This window comes from Muscardinus avellanarius, assembly GCF_963383645.1.
Source record: "Muscardinus avellanarius genome assembly, chromosome: 15".
NCBI lineage: Eukaryota > Metazoa > Chordata > Mammalia > Rodentia > Gliridae > Muscardinus > Muscardinus avellanarius.
In genome coordinates, this window is record NC_137801.1 from 49,039,446 (window position 1) to 49,067,359 (window position 27,914).

The 27,914-nt window shown below is 38.7% G+C and overlaps 1 protein-coding gene across 1 annotated transcript in view; it reads left to right on the forward strand.

Annotated features, from left to right (window-relative positions):
• Positions 1-12,710: 12,710 nt before the first annotated feature.
• Positions 12,711-27,914, forward strand: part of CIMIP6 (ciliary microtubule inner protein 6) — a gene marked incomplete at both ends in the record, with an annotated part of 39,793 nt that continues 24,589 nt past the window's right edge. Inside the window, 3 exon segments of the mRNA XM_080711366.1 lie at positions 12,711-12,736; positions 16,845-17,055; positions 26,559-26,712. Coding sequence (XP_080567492.1) covers positions 12,711-12,736; positions 16,845-17,055; positions 26,559-26,712 — 391 coding nt within the window.

The following is a 27,914-nucleotide window of genomic DNA, read 5'->3' on the forward strand; positions in this document are numbered from 1 at the left end:
CTGCGCCACTCCGCACAGTGGCTTCGGGCGCAGCACTGCGGTCTGGGTTCTTTCTGGTGTCTTGTTTTCCAGCCCTCTTTTTCTCTCTCCCTTGTATTTACATTTTTTGTTTCTCTGCTGATGGTGTTTTCTGGATAATAAAGGTGCTGATTTTGTGGTAATAGAGATTGGTTGTTAGCGGGGCTCATAAGCACCACTTTTCTCCGTCGCCATCTTCCCGGAAGTCCCCAAGGGTAACATTTTTTAAATCCACACATAAACATGGTGCAAATGTCACAAAATTCAAATAGCAAAGAGAAGATATTTACAAGTAGAGAAAAAAGATCACCAGTTAGAAATTGACTTTACATCTGAATACTCAACAGCAAACAGTGAAAGCCAGAAAACAGTATAACTAAATCTTCAAATCTTAAAGAGTAATTATCAACCAGAACTATTTTTTATTTTAAAAAATGTTTAATGTACATTTGTTAGTGCTTTGTAATATCACATCATAATGAAGTTCAGAGGGATAGGTGCATACATGCACACAGCACTTGGTGAGCTTGCCCTGTCTTCATCCCACTCCCTCCCCTTCCTCATCATGATATTAAGATGGGCATCAATCGTCACATAAGCACATGATGTCAATGGAAGTGTATTCTTCATTAATTCTCCCTCCACCACCATCATTCTCCCCTAGATATCCTCAACCACTCCAATGGAGTTTCTCCTTTATCTGGAGTCCCTCCTGTTTCCCAATTTCTCCCTGTCTCTACATATGGGAGAAAACATATGACCCTTTACTTTCTGCAACTGGCTAATCTCACTTAACATAATGTTCTCCAGGTCCATTCATTTTCCTGCAAATGGCATAATTTTGTTCTTCTTTATGGCTGAATAGAATTTCATTGTGTATATATCCCACAATTCTGTAATATACGCATCTGTTAATGGACATCTAGATTGGTTCCATGATTTGGCTATTGTGAGTTGTGCTGTCATACACATGGATACACATGGATATTATATTACTAATGTGTGTGTGTGTGTGTGTGTGTGTGTGTGTGTGTGTTACTAGGATGGAACACAGGGGCCTTCTACCTCCAGGCTACATACCCAGACTTGTTTTATTTTTATTTGGAAACAAGGTCTCACTAAGTTGCTGAGAGCCTCACTAAGTTCCTGAAGCTGCTTTCAAATCTGTGATCCTCCTGTCTTGGCCTTCCAAGTACTGGGATTAAAAGTGTGTGCCAACTCCACTGAGTCAAAATATCATTTATAAAGAAACTATTGATTTTATTCCAACATGGAAACTTAAAACTGACTTACTTAAAATTAGGTTTCATTATAAACTCTTGGTTGACATGGAAATATCTAGGGATAAACACTGCTTTTAAGGTAAGAATATACATTTTATCTTAGAGACATAGTAGATTACTCTGAAAGAATAAAAATAAGTTAAAACATTGGATTACTCATTTGTCTATTGAATATCATAATTTAAAAAGAAAAGAGTTTTGAGTTTCTGTTATATACTGTTTAATAAATATTTTCATAAAGTAGGAAATAAAATAGTTTAATAGACCTAAATAAAAATTTAACATTATACTTTTAGGAAATTGGGAGGATAAACTATAAATTATTTCAATTTGTCTATGTCCGCCTTACTCCCCACCCACACACCAATTTGCTTGAATTTCACAACTGTAAGAATTCTCTTAATACATCACATTAGTGCTTACAATATGCATTGTGAATAAGATATTTGAGACATCAGCATTCTAGTATTTAGGCTGTAGCTTAACTCTGATTTTAGAAAGAATGTCCATGTCCCATTCATTTTATTGTTTCACCAGTTGTTTGAAACAGATCAGGGGAAAAAATAGCTATTTTCAATTGTCAGCAAACCAGAGTGATTCCAAATGTTTAGAGCTGTCAATCCACGGCACATCACAGAGGTTTAAATCAGCAGTACATGTATATGTGGGCATTATTGCCAGCCAAGAATTTAGACTCTGCTAATACAAGTTGAATTCTACCTAGCACATCTTTTAGTACTAAAGTGTTACTACATTTTTAAATTAATCATGTGCAAAAATAAAACATGGGTATATTAAGTATTATTCATTTTATTAAATTTGAAAGTACCACTTTGAGATATGACAGAACAGATCATCTTAATGCCGATCATGTTTTCCAAACTAGAATGTACATTTTTTTCTGTGTCAGTGCCTTGTAAATATACATGATAGTGAGATTCATAAGTGATACATTCACATATGTGTATACCATTATTTGATGTTTCCTTCCTTGTATTTCCTCTTCTCCCTCCACCGATCCCCTTCCAGTACTCAACTGGTCTCTCCCCTAAATTTTAGGGGGTCTTTTCTTTCCCTTTTTTTTTTCTCTCTAGCTTCTAACTATGAAAGAAAACATGTGACCCTTGATTGTCTGCCTTTTTTTTTTCCTTTGGTGGTACTGGAGGTGGAACCCAGGGGCTTTCTACCTCTGGGATATACTCCCAGACTTTGTTTGTTTTATTTGGAAACAGGGTCTCACTAAGTTTCTGAGAGCCTCACTAAGTAGCTGAGGTTGGCTTTGAACCTGTGCGATCCTCCTGTCTCAGCCTCCCAAGCGCAGGGATTACAAGCATGCACTACCACACCTGGCTGTTTCTTGTATTTTAAGTACAGGATTTAAACACTGACTGTTCTGAATAGTCCATAATTTGACCAGAAAATAAGACATTCACAAACATATATCTAGAATAATATTTAAAGGTAATAAAAATGATGGTAATGGTGTTATAATCTGTGTGGTGAAATCCTAATATTTAAGTTCCAATATTATGTGTTGCTTTGACATCTGCTGAAACCAGGAGGGCCTCAAATAGCTTAGCAGCAAGTTCTTCCCATTTCCAACTCTGTTCCCATGGGAAAGGACTCCTAGCCAAGCAGCCCTCCTCCTCAAGGAGACTAGATGCCACTTCCTCCTCATCACTGAATAGCAGGTTTCAGTTCCCTGCCAGCCTGCAGAATTATTCATACCAGCTAATCACATCCTCTGGTGGGAATCTAGGGTCATCCTATCCTCTTGACACTACAAAGCCTGCTTTCCACAGCCCGTGGTTGTTCATTCTGCAGCTTTCCTGTGGCCCTGCATGGCAGTGTCCTCTTCTCCTTCACTGTTAGTACATGTGGCTAATAGATTGCTGCCACTTTCCTCTGCCAGAGTGTTGGATGTCATGCTCTTGGCCATCCCCATAACCCGAGGGCAGGATTCTCTCCCTCCTCAGTGGAGGAAATATAGCCTGTTTTTAATCAAGGCAACTTAATGTTGTAAGAGGCCCAGATTAATCTTAATGTTGTAAGAGGCCCAGTTCTAGGGGAAAAACAACTCTTATAGGGGCTGTTTAAAAAGAATCCATGGCCGGGCATGGTGGCGCATGCTTGTAATCCCCGCGCTTGGGAGGCAGAGACAGGAGGATCGCGCAGGTTCGAAGCCAGCTGCGCTGACTTAAGAGACCCTGTTTCCAAAAATAAAATAGGTCTGGGAGTGTAGCCCGGAGGTAGAAGGGCTTCCAGGAACCCCAGTACCACCAAAAAAAAAAAAAAAAAAAAAAGATTCCATAAAATAGGCTAGTCTAGATGGAGAATGGTATTAGAGATTTGGCTTTCAATGTGACTTTGGTCTTATTTCTGGGGGTTGCTCCTGAAGGACAATAATAGACCAGAAATGAGAGTCAAATAGCAAACAAAGCTCTGATTTCATTATCCAGACCAGGAGCCAGTTCAACAAGAGAAAACTAAAGCAAAAGCTTTAGTTTATAGAGATTGAGTAAGGGTAGGAGGTGCAGGTGAACCTCTTATTTCCTATGCCCTCTTTAATTCTATACACTCCCTCCACATAGTTGCATGATTGTGCACAACTGGCCCATCAGCTCCAATGCTGCAGACAGAGTTGAGATGGTGAGGCCAGCCGAGACCGGCAGAGCAGTGAGGAAGGGTATGTGGCACCCCTGAGCACTGCCCTCTAATTCTGAAAAGCTGATTAGCATGTTTGTTCTCCAGTGGAATAAAAGTTAGTGGTGAGAGGAATTCCAGAAATGAAAAAATTTTTAAATGCAAAAATAAGTTCCTGCCCCCGAATACCACATTACCAAATACGAATAGGAATGGTAGAAAGGAAAATGGTGTTTTATTATAATTCTATGAAGAGCCGGGAGTGGTGGGGTACACTTGTAATCCCAGCGCTTGGGAGGCTGAGACAGGAGGATCGCACAGGTTCGAAGCCAGCCTCAGCTACTTAGTGAGGCTCTCAGCAACTTAGTAAGACCCTGTTTCCAAATAAAGTTTAAAATAGGTCTGGGAGTATAGCCCGGAGGTAGAAAAACCCTTGGGTTCCACCTTCAATACCACACACAAAAAATTTCTATGATAAAATTATCTGTCTTCCATATATTTTAAGTAACTTCAAGCCTTCATTAGGAAAATAACTTACTTATAGTCATTATATTTCCCTATTAGGCTTTCTGCTCTCATCCAAACTAATCAAACCATAATCAAGTTAAAGCAAAAATCTAAAATTAGCTACTTAGACCCATTTTAGAGAAATAAATATGAGTTTGGGCTACTCAGCCTAATAGTCTTACAGAGATGCAATCTGGTCTAAAATGAGGGTAATAGTGGGCTCAACAAACAAATAGGACCTAAAATATAAATGAAAGCAAAAACAAGTAAGAGTTTTTGCAGGGGAGGCTGCCACCAAAGTGCTCACTGTTGGAAACAATCTTAAACAGGGGAAGTTGTCTTCTCTTTTGAAGCTAATTCTAAGAAGGTCAGGACACTATCCCAGTCCAAATATTAGATTTAATAAATATGACACCTTACACTTATTAAATTGAGTAAGGGAAGGAGGTCCAGGTGAACCTCTTCTTTCCTATACCCTCTCTCTTTAATTTCATACACTCCTTCCACAAAGTTGCATGAGTGTGCACAACTGGCCCATCAGCTCCAATGGATTAAGCAAGGGAAGTTTAATAAGGCTTTTTCATATGTAACTGCTCCTCTAACCTTGCTGAGGTAGATAAGGTACAGATAAAGACAGTCAAACGTGCCACAGGTCTCAGGAATAGTAAGCAAAAAAGCCAGTATCAAATTGCATCACCCTCGGGAAGCCCATGCCCTTGTTCACTGTGGTGGTCTAGACAGCATTGGCCTGTGAGGCGTCCCCAAATCCTCATGAGGCAGATGAGCTATGACACAGATGAAGCAAGGACTGAAACACTACCGGTATCTATCTCTACATGGCAAAATCTGTGCAATGTCATGTTTCTTTTGAATGCTGCTTTGCTTCTCTTAAAATATAGGAGACTCTTGTAAGATTTCTTTTCCTGAATTTTACAACCCATTATTCAAGTCTCAGAGGTCAGCAGAGAAAGCAACAAAAAGGGACATTTAATCAGGTTAAGTAGTTTGCTTCTGTGCTTACTGTAAGAGGATTAAAAACATGGCTGAGTTTCCAAATTCTGGAAAAACTTATAAATTCTGCAGTAACAAACTAAAACTCTAAACACATAATACCATTATAATTATATAAGGGATAAAAATAGGACCGAAACAGTTTAAAAATGATGGCTCGTGACTGTTTTGACATCCGTTTAGAAAGTACTTGAGGTAGCCAGGCTGGTGGTGCATGCTTGTAACCCCTGCATTTGGGAGGCGGAGACAGGAGGATCGCGCAGGTTCAAAGCCAGCCTTTCTGGCTTAAGAGACCCTGTTTCCAAATAAAATATTAAAAAAAAAAATAGGTCTGGGAGTGTCGCCTGGAGGTAGAAGTGTTCCATCCCAGTACCACACACACACACACACACAAAAGTGTTGCACTTTTATATTAATACCCTTAACTGTGATTCTTTTTATATATATTCAAACTTTTAAGTCAAAACCCTCATCTTTCTTTAAATGGATTTTTTTTTTTTTTTTTTTTTGGTGGTACTGGGGGTGGAACCCAGAGGCTTTTTACTTCCGAGCTATACTCCCAGACCCATTTTATATTTTATTTGGAAACAGGTTCTAAGTTGCCGAGAGCCTCACTAAGTAGCAGAGGCTGGCTTCAAACCTGTGTGATCCTCCTGTCTCAGCCTCCCAAGCATGGGAATTACAAGCATGCACCACCACAAATGGCTTTTTAAATGAAACTTTTAATAGTATTTAATGGGTCATTCTACTTCTGAGTCACATGCCCAGCCATTTTTATTTTTTATTTAGCAATGAGGTCTCACTAAATTGTTGAGGGTCTGCTTAAGTTGCTTAGACTGTCCTTGAACCCGAGATTCACCTGTGTCAGCCTCCTAAGAACTCGGATTACAGCATGCACCACCACATCCAGCTTTTAAATGGAATATTAATCCATATTCTGATTCTTCACTTTTACATTTTTTTGTAAACTTACCCATCAATATAAAAATAATCACAACTGTTAGTCTAGTGACAGACTGAAGATGCAGCACCACATTAAGTCATGAGTTGGAGTCATGGTGATCGGCAGTCATCAACCTAACGGTTATGTGCAACCTAACCTAATGTGCAACCTAACGGTGGCACATTTATCAGAGTATATTGTGAGCAGAGACATTTTATAAAGTAAACAGGGCACACCTTCACCCTGCACACCCCCATCACTGAATAACTAACATACCTTCCTCCCCACCATAGCCTTTCTGTCTTGAAATCTTCCACTCTCTATCAACTCCTATAAAGTGGGCTGGCTTTACTCTTTCTACTTGTTTTTATCCAATCTCATGACATAATGTTTTTAAAATTCCAATTTAGTCATTACAAATAATTTTTTTTGCAGTACTGAGGATTGAAGCCAATGACATTTTACTTCCAAGTTATAACTCTAGTCCTGTTTTTCATTCTTTATTAGAAACAGGTTCTCACTAAGTTGTGGAAGGCCTCACTAAGTAGCTGATGCTGGCTATGAACCTATGATCCTCCCGTCTCAGCCTCCCAAGTATTGGGATTACAAGCATGGACCATCACACCTGGCTTAAATGGGTGATCTTAGACAAGGTATAAGGATGGGCAGGAGTGGTAGGAAATAATAATTATTGAGTACCTACTTTGTGTACTTATTAATCATATGTATGAAGTACCTCACACAAAGTAGGCAAGACATATATATGTGTATATATGTATATATAATCATTTAACACAGCAACTCTACAAGTTTTTTATCTCAATTCTTTGGGGTCTTTTTGTTTATTGTTTAATGATTAACAAGCAATGCATTCAAAATCTAAAGCTCAAAGAATTTAGTTTGTCCAGAGTCACAGTATTAGAACTTAAACACAGGTTAATCCTAAAGTTCAATAAATATTAGTTCTCCTCTAGGGAAAGCACGGAGAATGGCAATTTGTATCATCAAAGGATTAAAGTGAATTTTATGGGCCAAAGCATTTGGGAGGATTGTGGTTCAGGGACAGCCTCAGCTACTTTGTGAGCCCCCCCCCCCCGCAACTTAGTGAGACATGCTTTCAAAATAAAGAATAAAAATAGGGTGAGGGTGTGTGGCTCGGAGGTCAAATGCCTCTGGGTTCTATCCCCAGACCCGCGAATAAATAAACAAATAAATAAATAGTTTAACTTGAAAGGATGTTTTAATTATGATTTTTAAAACATGGAAACTCTGTAAGCAATCTTAAGAGAACAGTTTTTATCTGTGTCTATTAAAAAAGCTGAAAAATTAGAAGTAGTATATATTTTTGAAGGATTTTTCTGAATCAGACTCACTGGAGCTTTTATTTGAGAGATACTTTGCTAGGTGCTGGTATCTCAAATTAATAAATTAAAATTTCATGGCCTAATAAGAAGATGAGAATATGAGTTGCTTGGTATATATTGGATTGCTCAATTAGATAATGAGATATAATCATGCCTGTCCAGAAGCTAACATCTCTAGAATTCTTCAAATAGATCAAGGAAAATACCTTGAAAAGCAGCTAGGAGACAAAAACTTCAAAATTAGGCAGGTTGGGTTAGTGACTCTTAACCTTTTGAGGATGGCAACACGTCAACCATATTTTGTTTTGCAATGTTTCTTTCTCAAAAGGCTGTTGAAGGCCATTTATTCAGCCAATCTTTACTACATGACCAGTCTATTTAAGACACCACAGTAGGACCACAATTAACCATCACTATTCTGCTTCTATACAAGCGACCATAGTTGGGATTATTTTTAAATGAACCTTGAATCATGAAATCATAGAAGTAGCTAGAACCATCCAAATTCATAAGATGTAGGTTTCTTTCTTCAATCAAGTGAATTTCCAAACTCGTGATTCTAACATGATCTTTGCAGGAAACAAACCTGTACTGTAATTGTTTTAGTTATTTCTAGAGATTTCATATAATTTTTAAAGATTATTTATATATCTACATAAATTGATATAACCATACCTATGCATATATATGGATCATTTATATCAGAAGTAAGCAATTTTATACTAGAGATTTTCACCTTTTAGGAAATGTAACATCTCATACTTGTTTTTTTTGTAATATGTCTCTCTCTTTAAAGTATGATATATATTAGTTTTGAACTTAGGACAGATGGAAACTCAGGGACTCTTTCAGATCTGTGATTCATTTGAACCCATCCATCCTCAAAGATGGTAAAAATAACACTAACATTTCTCATTCCTACTGTTTTCCAATTAATGTCTAGTTGGTTGATAAAACTCTTAAAGTCTAAGGGAATGAAACAAAGACAATGTAATGCATGTACTTGATGAACTCTTACACCATACTAATTATAAGAGTTGAAACAATACTAAGAGCTAACTTTTAATAGTGCTACCCTGTGCCAGGTTAAGTTCTCTGAATGCATTTTCTCATTTCATCCTTACACATGTATGAGGCAAGTAAATGATATGCTTTTTTAAAAACAGAATTTGGAGCCAGGCATGATGGTACACACCTATAATCCCCATATTTAGGAGGCTGAGACAGGAAGATCGCAGGTCCGCCACCAGCCTCAGCTGCTTAGTGAGGGCCCTCCAGAACTCAGTGAAACTCTGTTTTAAAATGAAGAATAAAAAAGTAGGGCTGAAGATGTAGCTCCAAAGTAGAATGCCCCTGGGTTTGATCCAAGGAAGGAAGGAAGGAAGGAAGGAAGGAAGGAAGGAAGGAAGGATAAGGAAGGAAGAAAAGGAAGGAAGAAAGGATGGATTTGGTCTAGCTTTTGTTTATGCCTTATGTTTGAGAACCCAAGCACATCACTGAAAACTGAGAAGCTGAATCTCCCTGAACCATAGCTTACTTATAAGGTTATATAACTGTGCCATTATTTTGGCATTTTTATATGGTTCAAAAAATATTGACAATTTTTTTGCATCTATAACACAAGGGCATTAGTTACAAAAACTAATAGTAGTCCAATGTTCTTCTCTAATTTTTTTTGAAACAGGGTCTTGCTATATTGCTAAGGCTTAAACCTGTGGTCCTCCTGTCTCAGCCTCCCAAGTACTGAGATTACAGGTGTGCACCAATATGCCCGACACATCTATAACATTTTGAATGAGCAATCTCCATCTTCTTGTAGTCCCTCACATATTGAGTACTAGCTCAAAAAGCATTAGTACTTTTAACTTGGAACAATATTAGTAAACTAACTACTTTGAATTATTCTTTGTTTACAAGTGTCCAAATTACCCATCGCTAATGAGAAAATTATATATATATATATATATATATATATATATGTGTGTGTGTGTGTGTGTGTGTGTGTGTGTGTGTGTGTAATTTAGGCTATTATATATAATTTGTTCACTTATTTATCAGATAAAAATTTTCCAAAAGAATCAATGCATTTTTATGTCAGGAAGAGATAATAAAGAGACTTAATCTGGCTACCTTTTTTGTTTTCACTTTTTTTTTTTTTTTTTTTTTTGGTGGTGGTACTGGGGTTCCTGGAAACCCTTCTACCTCCGGGTTCCACTCCCAGACCTATTTTTATATTTTTTAAATTTGGAAACAGGGTCTCTTCAGCCAGCGTCGCTGGCTTCGAACCTGCGCCATCCTCCTGTCTCCGCCTCCCAAGTGCAGGGATTACAAGCGTGCGCTACCACGCCTGGCTTGTTTTCACATTTATTTATTTATTTATTTATTTATTTATTTATTTATTTATTTTTCAGTATTGGGAATTGAACCCAGGGGTCCTTTACATTGTGCTATATCCCCAATCCTTTTTTTTTTTTTTTGGTGGTACTGGGGATGGAACCCTTCTAACTCTGGGCTACACTCCCAGACCTATTTTATATTTTTTATTTGGAAATAGGGTCTCTTAAGCCAGCTAGACTGGCTTCGAACCTGCGCGATCCTCCTGACTCTGCCTCCCAATCGCGGGGATTACAAGCGTGTGCCACCACGCCCGGCTCCCCAATCCTTTCTTACTTTTATTTTTTATTTTGAGACAGTGTTTCACCAAGTTGTCTAGACCAGCCTAGAACTTGGAATCCTCCTGCCTCCAAAATTGCTGGAGTTACAAGTATACACTTACCTCTTTTTTTTCCTCTTCTTTAGGTGAGAATCTACATCACAGAGGACTTTGTCCTAAATCAGATAGTTATTAGTAAAAACCACTAATAGTAGCCCAGTGCTTTTTCTGTGCAAAGTCAAAAGTTATTAAAATCCATATTGTTATACAGTTGCTCTACTGAGACTACACCAAGAATAAATAATTGGTAATTAATATACTATATTATCATCAGTAACGAAATTTAGCAACTGTGGCTATCAGTTATATAAGTCTGTTATGTACCTTTGCTGTTTTGTTCATACTTTTTCTTGTGTATCTTATATTCCTATCTAGAATTGACTTTTTGTGGCACAACTGCTTGTTTTAATGTTTCTTGTGGCCTTTAATAAATCCTAAATATTTACAAAGTGCTTAATAGTTAAAAGAGATTGACGTAGATACATTGATTTTGTAGAAACTCAGGCTGAACTATACTTGCAATATATTGATGTTTTAGACTAATACTATATTACTCAAAATAGAGGCAAACAACTCTCCTCCTGGGCAGATGCAGGTGAATTTGTCAATTTGAGGGAGAGAGTTGAGAAAATGCCCACATTTCTTCTTAACAAGCAACTGCGACTGTCCCTGTAGTTTTTAGTAGGTTTAGAAACGCAGAGTTTGGTGAAGGTTAAAATAGAGGGAAAGAGGAAGAAATTAGAGGGAAAGATGAGGATGTTGACTAAATCTCAAAAACATGCGGCAGGCAGCAGATGCAGGTCAAATTGCTCAATAAAAGCAGTTCTAGCTAATGCCAACAAGCATGTACTAAGCATGAGACACTGCACTTAGTACTCTGTCTGTGCTGAGTCATCTATACTTCTCGACAACCATAGATATTTTACATTTTGTGGATGAAGACGCTGAGGCTCTGAAATGTTAGATCAGTCCCCATGTGAATGAGCTGTAAGTGGTGGAGCCACGATTCAAACACCCACAGCTACCGTGGGTCTACCGTGGTTAGGATAAAACTAAGTAGATATTATTTTATATGGGTCCAATACTTCCTGGCTCTCAAGTGGGAGTTTAAAAAATGTTAGTCCCCCTACTTTCTAGTGTTCAACCTACTTTTCCCATATTTATTTACCCACGCACTCTTCTCTACCTGCTCCCCCAACCACACATTCCCACATTTTCCAGTCTTAAACAAAGTGCACAGGCAGGTATCTAAGGCACTGGGTGTCATATCTATTCGTATCTTCTTCCTAATGGGTCTTTAGCTCACATATGTAGGCTGAGTCCCAGGATCAACTTACACTTTCCCAGAAGGTTCATGTAAACACACAAACTGATTAGGTTACAAAGCATATGTACGTGTAAATAGTTTGATACAAAACGAATGCAGCTCTGTGAGGACTTTCCCATTTCCTTCCTTATGACAGGTGCCAAAGACCTTTGGCTCTGGGAGTGGAAAGTGGAAGGCAACGGTGAAATGACGTAAGAAATTCCAGGGCCAGACGTGGACCCAGTCATGAAAGGCGTTTCCCAGGAGCTTTCTCCTTTTGGATAAATGCTATATGAACAAGCACCAACCCGCTGCCTAAGCTTGCAATCCCTTCCACCTGACTCAGACCTGCGCAGATGCAAACACCACAGGGAGCCTCATTTGCAGGTGACGAGCGTTCTCTTGCTCTGTTTTAAAGCTTGCCACGGGCCGAGAAGATTTTGCTAGAAATCATGGAAAACAGGGACAGGCAAGCTTTCTTGTGCACACGGTAGGCAGCCCAGGAGTAGCGAATAGCCTTGCATGTTATTTAATAGTTCACGAGAACACAAGCCTCCTTCCTGCGCATCGACCCGCCCGCACTTTCGGGGCCAGCTCCGGCCGTGAGGGGCGGCTCCGGAAGTGACCCCGCGGGTCCCCTGGGCGGGATCGGCGCCGAGAAACACCCCGCAGTCGGTAGGGGTGAAGGGTGGGGAGTCCTTCCCGGCTCCGAGAAGCCCGAGATCCGCCCGCCGGGGCGGAGCCCGGCCGAGTCACTGCGCCTGCGCGCCTGCGCCCCGCCCACACGCCCTGGGCGCCGCGGGGCCGCAGTCGCCTAGCAACGCAGTCACAGAGGCCGCACTCCCGCGAGCCTCTTAGGCAGTAGGGCTGTGTCCCAGTTCTCCAGAGCTCCTGACGTACACGTGCCAGGCCGCGGGGGCCGATGGAGGGAAAGGAGGAAAAGCAGCAGTAAGTGCGGGGGAGGGGAAGGTTACCCCCTTCGGGAAATTATTTTCCTCCTTCTAGGGTAGCAATAAATGAGACCCCAGGGGGTGGTCCTCAGGACCGACCTTCCAGGCCGAACCTCATCCAAGCCCCTTCCTACCTTGGATTGCTAAGAGCTGGACGCATACAGAAATAATTTTTAAAACACACTGTTTACTGAGCACATATGGCGTGTCGAGAAATTTATATACATGGCCTCTCCTAAAATTCATGAAGTTATCTTGAAATCACTCCTCACGTTTCATTTATTAGCAAATCCTATAGGGTTTACCCTTGAAATTATCCTGGCTCTTACCACTGTTCGTCATCCTCACCCTCTCCCAACCACCAGCCAGCTTCTCACGCAAGGATGCTGCAATAGTCTTGCTTGCCTTGCCCCTTTGCAGCCTCAACATGGCAGGCAGCGTGGGCTTCTTACAGCTTTAGATAGCTGTTCTCCATCAGGCATCGCACAGTAAAAGGCAAGGCTCCTACAAGAGCCTTTCCAACGTGCCTTTCCCCTTTACTTAGCCTCGTCTACTTCTTGCTTCCCTCTGGCAGGATTCTGCTCCAGCATACAGCCCCTTGATGTCATCTGCAGTGATTTTCAGAGTGTGATCCCCAGACCAACATCAATGTCTCTTAGGAACTACTTAGAAATGCAAAATTTCAGGGACTCCCTATTTCATTCTGATTGAAACACTGAATCAGAAACATGGGGTGGGGCCAAACTCTGGGTTTTAACAAGGTTTCCAAGTGATTATAATGTACAGAACATTTTGCGAACCATTGAATCAAGTTAGTACAGCTAGTTAAGAGTGATGCAGAGCCAAGGGCACCTTCTTCCTGTAGTTTTGCCCGTAGGACAATGGTTCTCAAACTTCAGTGAGCATCTGAGTCAGAGGTTCCTGGGAACCACCCCACAGAATATGACTTAGTAGGTTGAATTGGGGCCTGTATTTAAACTGTGGGCACTATGACGTCTGCCTGTGAGTCCTGGCTAGAGGAGATGGATAACACAGGACTCCAAAAACAACGGCAAAGCGTCTCTAACCACCCCTCCCCCCAGCCCCATAAGTTCACCTGCTCTGGCCAGCTGTCAGGTCGAGTAAAAGGAGAAATACACCACTGCTTTGCTTTCCCTCCTTCCTAATGCCTCATAAAATGCTCCTAGTCCGTAAGGAAGGGGCTCCTGACTTTTGTGTACTTCTCCTGTCAGTTGCCTCCTCCCAGGTTTTATTCCAGAATAAAATCGGTTCCTGCTGTTGAGATACACACTCCTTCCCCATCTTACCCAACACAAGGTCACAATGATACCAGTGCAGCTACCTCTAGCCACCACCTTTAAGGATGGGGACGTTTCTGTTGCAAAACTTTAGCACAATTCACTCTTTTGGAATGCTTTTCTGAGATATCCACTTAGCTCTCTCCCTCCCCTCTTTCTTTTTTCAATTGCCACCTTCACATTGCAGCCTCCACCCTACCTAAAAATGCAGCCTACCTCCCACATGAAGCACTCCTTTTCCATATTCCCTGTTTCTGTTTTTTTTTTTTTTTATGTCCTTACCACTTAACACCATCTAACAGACTATATATTTTACTTATCTTAGAACTCATCTGCCTTCTCCCACTAGAATGTAAGCTCTGTGAGGGCAGAAATTTTGTTTCATTACTGTATTCTCAGTGCCTCAAACAGAACCTGGCATATAATATGTATGAATTATTCAGTTTATAATGTGAATGAGTCATTCAGTGTTATTCTCACATCTCTCATCATAGCTATTATTGTTATGTAAATATGGAAACTGAGGCTCAGATATTAAACGACAGAGTTGTGATTCCAATCCAGTTTTGACTAATTTCAGAGCTCATTACTTGTTTTATCTGTCTTTTCCTTTTATAGGAGATTAATAAGGAGTCATATTTCACATTTATGTATTATCTATAGCCATTCACATCACAAGTGCTTAATAAAACAAGTACATAAGTGCATACACAAAAACCCATAGTCCCTTTCTTCAAAGACTTGATCCTAGTACAATTGTATTGCTGGGTTAAAAGGATGAGAAGCAGATGGACAAAACTGATGGCAGGAGTCTACAATAAAAAATTAACTCGAAAGTCACAACTTTGAAATAAATATTTACACCTGTAGAAATGTAATAGCAAAGGCTTCAAAGTCATTTACACTCTACTTGTAATCAGTTTTTCTGAAACATTTGCAGATAGCAGTTTTTGTTGGGAAGTAGGGAATTAAAATCACAAGGATTTTGAATGTTTCTCTGAATAATAGAATAATGGTAGAGGGTGTCCAGATAAAATTAAGCCAGAGAGGAAAAAATAATTTTTAACAGATTCACCAGAAATATGTAAATATTTATATATTTACATATAGTATTACACTCCATTTACATGAACAGAATACTTGCCTGGACATTAGGTAAATAACAAGTGAAACAATCCCCAACTCATAGCACATACTAGTCTAATACTACTAAAAACAAACAAAAAAATAGGTACATAGTAAGTTATAGTAAATGTCATGAAGTGCATAGACAACACACTAAAATAGAGGATATATAAAGTGGGGAGGGGGAAATCAAGGCAGCTTCTGAGGAGATGACTTTTAATGTCTGTTTTGCCTGTGTGTGTGTGTGTGTGTGTGTGTGTGTGTGTGTGTGTGTGTGTTACTGGGGATGGAACCCAGGGGTATTCTACCTCCAAGATACAACATCAGCCCTATTTTTTAATTCCTTATTTTGAAATAAGGTCTCACTAAGTTGCAGAAGGCCTCATTAAGTAGGTGAGGCTGACTACAAACCATGATCCTCCTATCTCAGTCTCTCAAATGCTGGGATTAAAAGTGCGCATCACTAGGCCTGGCTGGTTTGCCTTATTTTAAAGGAAAAGATTTTGCTATTTCTTAAACATTGTCTTTGTTCCTGCTTATTCTCCTTTACTTTGTACTTCACAAAATACTTTTACTTTTAGTCCAAAGAAAATAAATTGATGTACTCTCATCTTTAGGCAAACCCAATATTATAAAGACCCAGTTTTGTCTTAGAAAATGAAATTTTGTTGTTGTTGTTGTAGTAGTTCTTGGTATTGGGAATTGAATGTTGGGGCATTCTACCTCTGAGCTATACCCACAGACCTATTTTATTTTATATTTTAATTTTTTTTTTTTTTTGGTGGTACTGGGGTTCCTGGAAGCCCTTCTACCTCCGGGCTACACTCCCAGACCTATTTTATATTTTTGAAACAGGGTCTTTTACGCCAGCACGGCTGGCTTCGAACCTGCGCGATCCTCCTGTCTCCGCCTCCCAAGCGCGGGGATTACAAGCGTGCGCCACCACGCCTGGCTATATTTTAATTTTAAAACAGGATCTCACTGAGTTGCTGAGGCTGGCCGCAAACCTGCAATCCTCCTGTCTCAGCCTCTCAAGAACTGGGATTACAGATGTGTACCACCATGCCCAGCTGACATTTTTTACTTTTCAAAATTTTACCACCACATTTCTCGAATGGCATATATAATATAGAATTTCTTTGTTGTTGTTGTTTGTCTTTGTGGTGTTGGGATTGAACCCAGGGCTTCCTACCTTCTAGGCAAATGTTCTACTTCTGAGCTAATAAGAGTATGATTTATCCCCCAGAAGAAATGTTTCTTGAATATTTCCTAATTTCAATAACTTTTATTTTGTAGCAGTATAGTTAATAGAAGCAAAGTAATGAGGTTGAATTGTTTTGCCTGCATAGTGATCTTTTCTCAAAAAGATAAATATTGGATGGTGGCCATTTGGTAGCTTTTGTAAGTTTGCCAGGTAAGCTTTTAAAATTAAGTAGTTAACCTTTCCAGATTGCTGAATTAACTAGGTAAAGGTAAAAAGGGCTATCTCATGGTAATACAACTTCGAAAGAACTTATGTTCAGATTAGTGTGTAACTTAGCTACATGTAGCAGACATGATTTGTAAGCATGATCAAATTGCTATTCTTTCCTCTTAACACAAATTTCTTTATCCCCTGTATTATTTAGAATGAGCAGATATCACCCCAAATTGGGATAATTACTATTTAATTATGTTTTTCAGAAAGCATAAAATAGAAGATGCTTGTGTAGTAGATATAACTGAAAAAAATGAAGAAGTCAAACATCCACAAAAACCTGGGGAAAACATGCAACATTCAAAGCCATGTGTCAGAAGAGGACGAGTAAATTATGCTAAATTTATTAACACAAATGCAAGAACATACAATGAACCAGTTCCCTACGTAGATCCCAAAATTGGGCCAGAAGAGCAGGTTGGACAGATGTTTGTTATATACAAATATAGATTTATATCCTGAAGCTGACTTGCAGAACAATTTGGTCATAGATTATTTAGAGGATGTAACACATCTCCGAGTTAGTACTGTTTATAATCCAACAGTCCCAAAGCAGTGCCTGAACCTATTCTGGCAGATAGCTTTGGCATACAAGTGAGATGCATGTAAGGAAGGAATACAAATAGTTGTTTTTCTAAATTGAATCAGATACTAGCTATTTAACTGAAGGTTAGGGTTTACTAAAGTAATTTATGCTATAATATTACACTTGTGACATATGTTGTAATATACAAATTTCCCATGATGTGCAGTAATTCAGATACTTTCTGTAAAATAATAGCTACCACCTCCTGAAAACATGAAATATTAGGAATGAGCTAAGTTTTTATATAAATTATATTCTTTAATCTCTATAATTCATAAGATACCACTAAAAATATTTTACAGAGATGATAATATATACTCCAGTAGGGTTAACTAACATAGCTAAGCTTATATATTAGGCAGATAATCACAGTTATGTCTCTGACCCAGGACTGTTAACTTAGCCAAACCCTTCTTATTCACTATACCATACTAAATATATTCTGGGTTTTTTGTGGTTTTTTTTTTTTTTTTGAGTCAGGTTTGTTGAGATACAATTTATTGCACTAGTTTCCCATTGCTCTTGTTAAAAATCACCACACACTTAAAACACTGGCTTAAAGCAACATAGATTTATTCTTTTACAGTTCTAGAGTTCAAAATTCCAAAATCAGTCTCATTGGCTGTTGGCAGGGCAGGTTCCTTCAGGAGGATATTCACTTCTCCTAGCTTCTAGAGTCTGCCCACATTCCTTGGTCACAGCACCTTCTTCTTCAAAGCCAGCAACAGAACATTTTCAAATCTCTCACTGGCTCTCCTACCTCCCCTTTATAAGAATCCTTGGATTACTCCGGACCTACCCAAATAACCCAGGCTAATCTCTCAAGATTCTAAATCACATATACAAAGTTTCTTTGCCATGTAAAGTAACATATTTTCAAGTTTGGAGATTAAGGCATGAACATTTTAGAAGGTGGAGAATGCACTTTTCTGCATTTATACGATAAATTTACCTATTTTAGTGTACAGTTCTGGGAGTTTGGGCAAAGGAATAGTCATGCTCCCCTACCACAATCCAGCTGAGGAACATTTCCACTATTCCCCACAGTTTCTCCATGCTCATTCATAGTCGTCCTCTTCCCCTGCTCTGGCCTCTGGAACCACTGATTTGTTTTCTATAGTTTTGCCGTTTCCAGAAGGTCATGCAAATGGAATTCTACAGCATGTAGCACTCCGAGTCTTTCTCTAGCTTGGAATTACGCATTTGAGATTTCTCCAGATTATCACATATATCACGTGCTCACTCCTTTTTGCTCTTACTGCACACTTGCTTGGTGACTGAGCAAGTACTAAGTTTAAGTTTCCTTTCCTTTTCTTCTTCTTCTTTTTTTTTTTTTTTTTTTTTTTTGGTAGTACTGGGGGTGGAACTCAGAGGCTTTCTACCTCCAGGCTATCCTCCCAGACCTATTTTATACTTTATTTGGAAACAGGGTCTCACTAAGTTGCTGAGAGCCTCACTAAGTAGCTGAGGCTGGCTTCTAACCTGTGTGGTCCTCCTGTCTCAGCCTCCCAAGCACGGGGATTACAAGCGTGCGCCACCACACCGGGCAAGTTTCCTTTTCTTATAGTAAGGACAGTAGCCATCTCCTTCAGAGTTTTTGTAAGGACTTTTGTCAATTCCTGTGCTAGGCACTGGAGATACAGCAATGGGCAAAATAAATTGGAGGTTTTCTCCTAATGTTGCTTACACTCTAGTGTAAGAATGAGCAAAATAAATTTATTACTTGGGATATTAGATGGTAGTGAGGGTGGCATGGAAGAGTAGATAAAGACCACTGGAAGTAGAGCTGCAACCTTAAATAGGTCATCAAAGAAACCTTCAAAGAGAAAGTTGAGTGAAGATTTGAAGAGGATTGAAAGAGTGGTCATATAGGGACCTAGTAGAAGAGCATAAGCTTGAGCTTTCGGTAGCAGTAGAACTCTAGTCTGTTGATCTGCACAGTGTGGGGACTGAGAAGCCCATCATCATCTGTGGAAGGGAGGGTTCTATGATAGAAACCCTTTCTGGGCCACTACGTGATCAACAGATAATATTCAAAATATACCACTGCAGAGGTAATCATAATTTCACATAGGTGTTCTCCAGTGTGACATTTGAAGAAGGAAAAGTGTACTAACTGGGCATTTAAAGAACAAGGCAAAGATATTTCCCCACCACACACACACATTTTTTGGTTTTGCTGGGGATAGAACCCAGGGACTTGTGCGTGCTAGACAGGTACTCTACCACTGAGCCATACCCCATCTGAATAGGCTCAGATCTCTATAGTGATGGCAGCCTTGCTCTACTATACTTTTCATTTCTTTCAGTGTGTGTTAGGTGAAATTGTGACTTAACTAGACATTTAAGTGGAGATTGTTTTTTGTAAACTCTCCACATCAATGCCATTAACTGTTCTTGTCATGAAATAGCATACCATGGCACTGAGTGTAATTGTGAAGTCTTGGGGAATGGACTTATGGTCAAAAATGACTTAATATCTAATAAACCCTTATAAGGGTGGTTTTAAGGTTACTTCATTTTATAAACTTGTTTTAGTAGGTGCTTTTGTATCTATTATTTGGGATTTAAAATAAAGCAATCATTAAATTGTTAGACTAGACCTACACTGGGAAATAAATCTGGTACAGAAATCCAGGCATGTGTAGTTCTTGTATTTCTTACAAAAGATAATGACTAACTCTCCTTTACACTTAAGACCCATCCCTACATTGGAGATACTAAAGAAAAGAATTTGGTTCAAGAATATAAATATGAAATGCAAAAGCTTTAAAATATAATCCCAACTAAGCCTGGTATAGTGGTGCATGCCTGTAATATCAGCAATTTGGGAGGCTGAGGCAGGAAGATCCCAAGTTTCGTGCCAGCCTCAGCAACCTAGTGAGAACCTGTCTCAAAATAAAAAGGGCTGGGATATAGCTCAGTGGCAGAGGGATCATGGGTACCATGCACACAACACAAAAATTAATCCCAACTAATTTTCTTTTACTGTGTGGTTTGTGGGGGTTTTGGAAAAAAAAATTTAAGAAGTGCCAGGAGCTGCTGTTGTGAAGGAAAGGTCCATATTAAAAAAAAAAAAAACCTGAAATTTTAAATGGACTTGTTGCCAAGTGCCCATGTACTTGAGTAAAGAATACTTATTTCACTGGGCGTGGTAGCGCACGCTTGTAATCCCCAGCCTTGGGAGGTGACGACAGGAGGATCGCTCAGGTTTGAAGCGAGAGTCGCTGACTTAAGAGACCCTGTTTCCAAATTTAAAAAATATATAAAATAGGGAGTGTATCCTGGAGGTAGAAGGGTTTCCAGGAACCCCAGTACCACCAAAAAAAAAAAAAATGCTTATTTCACATCTTTGTGAAATAATAAAGAATGCTTTCATTTCATTTCACTTTGTCTTTTTTTTTTTTTTTTTTTTTTACAGTAGTGAGGATTGAACCCAGGGCCATTCTACCTCCTAATATTTGTGATAAAGCTTCACTTTTTTTTTTCTTTTTGGTGGTACTGGGGGTGGAACCCAGAGGCTTTCTTCCCCTGGGCTATGCTCACAGACCTATTTATACTTTATTTGGAAACAGGCTCTCACTAAGTTGCTGAGAGCCTCACTAAGTAGCTGAGGCTGGCTTCGAACCGGTATGATCCTCCTGTCTCAGCCTCCTAAGCACGGGGATTACAAGTGTGTGCCACCACGCTGGTAAAAACTTCACTCTTTAAAGGCACTGAGCTCTACCAATAAAATGCCATCATCTATGCATAGATTAGTAAAAGGCCTTATTTAGGAATCCCCAAAGTATGATTTTATGCTCCACAGAGGACCACTGTCACCACTAGCTATCTGAGCTGGGTCACTGTGGCCACTGCTGTGAAGCTGGCTTACTGTCTCTTGCATTCCCTTAACTGCTTTCTCCAAGATGCTCCATTTTCTTTTACCACTTCTTCCCCAAGGATTTTCCTGTAATTTCCCAAAGGATGGAAAACAATGTTGATAAAACATTTTGAAAGCTTAGAGATGATTACTATTACACAGAGACTTTCTTACATTGGCTTCTAAATATAACTAATGGACCTACAGAGCAATATCCATCAGGCTTCCCAGAGGCAGGGGATAGAGGCAACCCACCCAGGAATCTCCAGACATTTTCTGACCATGGGGCCCAGTGACTATCATCCTGGGGCAGGAAAGGAAATAGGTCTTAGAATAGAGGAGGGAGTACTTTCTTTATCTGGGTTCAAACTATTTCTAGACAGAACCTCCTCTGCCATCTGTGAAATATAATCTGTCACCCTAGGCCATTTGGCTTATTTAATCTCTACTTTAAGCCAAGTGTGGCAGTGCACATTTACAATTCCAGTACTTGGGAGGCTGAGACAGGAGGATCGCAGATTGAAGGTCAGCCTCAGCAATTTAGTGAGACTCTTAGCAACTAGTGATACCCTGTGTAAAAAAAAAAAAAATTAAAAAGGGCTTAGAGTGTATCCCAGAGGTACAATGCCCCTGGATTCAATTCCGAACACACACAAAAAAATTTACAAAAATTAAAAATCTCCATGTCCGCTCTCACAGTCCAGTGTTAGGCCTCAGAAGAGAAAATTTTTTATTAGTCTTTACTTGGGGTGTGAGGTGAAGACAAGACATCTTCTACCTATTTCTTTAATCTCATAATTTATCATGAGAAAATGCTTGGACCAAAAAGGCATGCACATGTGCATGGGTGTATATGCTTAATCTTCTGGGAACAAGCCATGCTTTTCAGGCAGAGGGAAGACTATCCAGAAATAGAAAACACTATTCTTGGAACTGTAGGATTTCATTCAGCTGAATTGAAGATGTGTCCAATTTTAACACTCATTTGAACACTTTCACCAACCACAGAGGCTTAAAGTTACCAATTAGACAGGCATGGTGGTGCACACTTTTAATCCCAGCATTCAGGAGGCTGAGACCAGAGGATCGCGATTCATGGACAGCCTCAGCTACTTAGCAAGTCCCTTTGCAACTCAGTGAAACCCTGTTCCAAAAATAAGAAGACTAAAAAATAGGGCTGGGGTGTAGCTCAGAGGTACAATGCCCCTTGGTTCTATCCCCAGTAGATTTTTTTTTTTTTTACAGTGAGAGAAAAAAAAATCAGACAGACTTTAGGAAAAGTGCTTCATTATATCCTTTATATATATGAAACTAAAGAAACAATTATGATGAAATTCTTAATTCAGACTCTTGCTTGAAAGATAAACTGATATAAGAATAGGAATAGCTTTTGCAGTGCATTCTTGAGAAAAATTGATGCCCACTAGGCATTTTCTGGTAGTTCAATTAACCCCGAATCACTTTTCCAGTAACAAGAGTATTATCAAAATAAGTTTCTGATCAAAAAAAGTACATTGTATAAGTGTATGCCTTATTTCTAACTTTTTCATAGAATTTTCTGAGGATATGCTATGACCTGAAAGTTTATTCCTTCTAAAACTCATGTAGGAATTTAATTGCCATTGTAATAGTATTAAGAGGTGATTAGGATGTAAGAGCTCTGCCTTCATAATTATGTTATAAAAGAACAAAATGTATCCCTTCTTGCTTGCCTTTTGCCATCTACTCCCCTCCCCAACACACATACCCCTGAGTATTCAGGGTACTATCTTGGAATTGGAATTGTGGAGCCTGCCTATGCCATACCTTGATATTGGACTCCCAGCACCCAGAACTGTGAGCCAATGAGTTTCTGTTTATTATAATTTACTCAGACTGTGGTATTCTATTATAGCCTCAAAAAACAGACTAAGATAAACTTAAAGCCTTTTTTTATTTTTGCTTTTAAAATAGTGTAGTTAAGATTATGCTTATCTGGTTTAGCATTCCACAGGAGATTCAATACAGCAATATAGCAAAAATTAGGGTTATGTACAAATAGATAAGGAGTTGAATTGTGACCACACTCTGCCTGCTACTGATAGACCTCAGGGAAGTTAATCTCCTGGCAATTTTCTCATCTGTAAAGTAGACGCACTATTTCATAGATTTACAGTGAGAGTAAGATAAGGCCTATAAATCCTATACTTTGGGCCAGAATAAGCACTTTTGTTATTCTGAAGTGGAGGAGAGGAGAACTGCAAGAAGCAGGCACTCCAACAGCAGTAAGATGTGACTATTTTTAGACAGATAGTGAAAAGACACCATCTGCTTAGTAATCTGTTGTAGAATTTTCTTAGGATTTATATCAGTTGGTTTTGGTTTTTAAAATTCACCTCTTAGTTCATTCTGAAAATATGAGGTATTAGCCAGTCTCTCCTATTCTCTAAACTTTTCTATTTTATAAATTTCTGTGATTTGCAGAAGTCACCCATTTATAATTACCATTATTCCATTACTCCTAGTTATGATTTACCATTGACCTGTCATTCCATTAACTGAAGCTAATTTATTTTTTAACTTTTTATTGGTACATTGTAGTCATACATCTTAATGGAGTATAAGATGGTGGAGGCATACATGCATACATCACCCGATTAGCCATTATCCAATTCCTGCCCCATTCCTCCCCCTTCCCGCCTTCTCATGTTTGGCTTAGTGATTGTTTGTTAATGTACATTATGAACATTAAAGAATTTCCCTCTTCCCCCTTTCATTTCCTCAATTAGTTCATCTTATTTGCCCATCTGTAGTATCTCCTTCTTCATCTAGGGTTCTCCTATGACCCATTTTCTCCCTAGCTTCCACATATTAGGGAGACCATCCAATTTCTTATTTTTTGTGACTGACTAATCTCACTTAGCAATAATGTTCTACAGTTCCATCCATTTCCCTGTAAATGTCATAATTGTGTTTTTCTTTATGGCTGAGTAAAATCCCATGGTTTTATAATTCATTTATCTGTTGATGGACATCTTGGCTGGTTCCATATTTTGGCAATTATGAATTGTGCAACTATGAACATAGACACATGCATTAGTTTGTATAGTAAGTTTGTTCCCATTCTTCTAAGGATCCTCTATAGAGTTTTCCAAAGTAGTTGCACTAGTTTGCAGTCCCACCAACAATGTTATTAGAGTTTCCACTTCTCCACATCCTCACCAGCATTTGTTGTTGTTTGTGTTTTGAATGATTGCCATTCTAGCTGGAGTTATGTGAAATCCTAGGGTAGTTTTGATTTGCATCTCTCTGATTGCTAATGATGTTGAGCAGTTTTTCATGCACTTATTGGCCATTTGAATTTCTTTTTTCATGAAGTTTCTATTTAGTTCACTTGCCCATTTTTAATTGGGTTATTTGTTTCCTTAGTGGTTGAGTTCTCTGTATATTCTAGATATTAGTCCTCTATTGGAGAAGTAGGTAGCAAAATTTTTCTCCCATTCTTTTAGCTCTTGGTTGAGGTTCTTGATAGTTTTCTTTGCTATACAGAAGCTCTTAAGTTTAATGCAATCCTATGTATTGATTTGCCTTTTAGTTTCTTGTGCTTTTGGGGTCTTGTTGAGAAAGTTTCTACCTGTGCCTATGTGTTAAAGTGTTGGACCTATGACCTCTTCAAGGAGCCTCAAGGTGTCAGGTCTAATTTCCAAGTCTTTGATCCATCTTGAATTGATTCCTTGCAGGTTGAGAAAGTGGGGTTTATTTCCATGTTTTTGTTATTTGTTTTCTTAGTACTGGGTTTCTTGAGTTCTCTTTATAGTCTAGATGTTAGTCCTCTATCAGAGGAGTAGGTGACAAAACTGAAACTAACTTAAAGTAACAAAGTGAGATCTAATTTTCTCACCAACTACTCAGTACTCACTTCTCTCTTTGGTACATGCTAATCCCTCTTTTTTAGTCTGAAAATAATTTCCATTAAAACAGAACCTCAGGTTTAGTAGTTCTTACATTTATCTTTGAGCCATTTGCTCCTTTCCCAATTGTTAGACTTTCCTTGATTTCTTGTTCTAAATAGTTTTTTTTTCCAGAAAATTTTATTTCTTTGCTTTTAACATATTTCCTAAATTTTTACTTCTCCCTCTCTCCCTCTCTCCCTCTCTCTCTCCCTCTCTCTCTCTCTGTGGTACTGGGCCTGGAAACCTTTCTACCTCCGGGTTACACTCCCAGACCTATTTTTGTATTTTTTATTTGGAAACAGGGTCTTTTCAGCCAGCGCGGCTGGCTTCGAACCTGCGCGATTCTCCTGTCTCCGCCTTCCCAGCGCGGGGATTACAAGCGTGCGCCACCACGCCCGGCAAGTAACACTCTCTCTGCTTGCTCAGCTCTTAAGAGTTTGATTGGTCATATGTGCTAATGAAGCACCTGTCAGTTCTCCCTTTCCCACGTAGATTTTAGTACCAGAAACTCAGTAACACTGGAGATATTTCCTCTTCAAAAAGTGTTTCAAACTGACTCACTAGTGAATTACAAATGAATATGAGTTACAACCAGTATTATGAAATGAAATAAGAGAAAGTGATACATTTTGATAGAATAAATAAAAATAGCTGAGTGCCTGCAATATAGTAAGAATAAATATTTTGTGAAATTTTTGTTTTAGTTTTATGTATGTATAACACTGTGTTCTCCCATATAAAATGTATATCATGGTATGGGTCATGGACTAAAAACACTGAAAATCACCATTCTTGATGATATTATATATGTCATATGGTACTAGGAATTGAACCCAGGGATATTCTACCAACAATATACTGAGGTACACTGGTTTTTATGAGATTTGTAGATACCACCCAAATAAAAAGAGGAAGTGGAGCCAGGCGTGGTGGTGCATGCTTGTAATCCCCGCACTGGGAGGCTGAGACAGGAGGATCGCATGGGTTCGAAGCCAGCCTCAGCTACTTAGTGAGGCTTTCAGCAACTTAGTGAGACCCTGTTTCCAAATAAAATATAAAAAAGGTCTGAGAGTATAGCCCGGAGGTAGAAAAGCCTCTGGGTTCCACCCCAAGTACCACCAAAAAAAAAAAAAAAAAAAAAAAAGGAGAGGAAGTGGTCAGATAAGTTTTGTGAAATGTGAATTTAAAATGTTAAAACGTTAGTATTACCATAATAAAGTATAGAACATGCTTTTTAGTTTAAATCATGTTAGTACATGTATGTAATAAAATTATAATATAAACTAGAAATATGACTTTTTAATTTTTACTAATTTAACAGCTGTATTTTAGCTAAAATATATGGTCATTTATTTTAGCTATCTTTTAAGGAATACAGTCTTCGTGAAGGTTTTTTACTCCTAGATATCAGAACTCTATTTTAGTACTAGACTATGCGGTTACTTGTTGAATTGAATTACTGAACATGCATAGACATTAAGCAATACATGGAAATGTTCTATAGTGTTCAACTTTGTGTTTGTAATTTTCTTCTATAAAGAGTGACTGGTGGTCACACAGTGAAGCACTGGAACATGCCTTCCAACCACCTTATGATACTAAGAGCACCCAAAGAAGTGATTTCCAAAAACCAGCATGTCCACTGGTTTTGCCAGTCAAGTACAGCAGGATGCAGAAGCCTTCTTGTGGAATAGGTTAGCAGTGGTAAAATCTCTTTTTTTATCATATCAATTTATCTCTATTGAATTAAGATGTATTAGATGTGCTAACACCTCCTGAGAAAATTACTTCTCTATAGGAATTAAAAGTACACACACGCCACGCGTGGTGGCACATGCTTGTAATCCCCACACTTGGGAGGTAGAGACAGGAGGATCGCGCAGGTTCAAAGCCAGGCTCTCTGGCTTAAGAGACCCTGTTTCCAAATAAAAATATAAAATGTGTCTGGGAGTGTAGCCCTGAGGTAGAAGGCCCCTGGGTTCCATCCCCAGTGCCACCAAAGGAAAAAAAAAAAGTACACACAGCATGGGCAGCCCTGGACAAGTTTATTATCTATTCCTAGAGGTCAGCTTGTCTCTAAACATGTTTAATATAACATTATAAAAATTGTACTGGCCATAAATAACACCAGCCTCAAGTCAGAAACTTAGTAACATTCTTCTCATTGCTATTACACCAAATTTTAAAAAATTTAACTATTAAAATAGTAGGTAACTCTAAATGGCAGTATTCCTTTGTGCATGTATATATAGTAATGGGGATTGAACCCAAGTGTATTCTACCAATTATACTCTAAGGTACAGTGGTTTTTATGATGTTTATAGATACCATCCAGATAACCAGCAGAAGTGGTCAAATAAGTTTTGCAAAATGTGAATTTAAAATGTTAAATAAGCCAGGTGTGGTGACATATGCTGGTAACCCCAGTACTTGGGAGGCTGAGGCAGGAGGTCAGCAGATTAAAGGAGAGCCTCAGCAAGTTAGCTTCAAAGATAAAACAAATAAACAAACAAAAAGCTGGAAGGTGTAACTCAGAGATAGATGTCCCTGTGTTCAACCCTTGTACCAAAAAAAATTAAACAATCTTTTAACCTGTAGACCTCTCAACACCCTTATTGAGAATAAGCATGATGAATTTCCAAGAAAAAGAATAAAGAATGCTGTGTTTTCCCAACTTATTGATGTTCACACCTTATTAAGGTTCTCTCATATGACCAATGCCCCAGAAAACATAATTTAGGAAATATTGTTACACATATTGTTAAATATTTTTAGATATTATTGTCATATCTAAAAGTGATTTTTACCTGATGTTGTTATAATAAAACTAACTTTTTAACTTTTTATTGCTGTATTGTAGTCATACATCTTAATTGAGTACAATATGGTGGAGGCT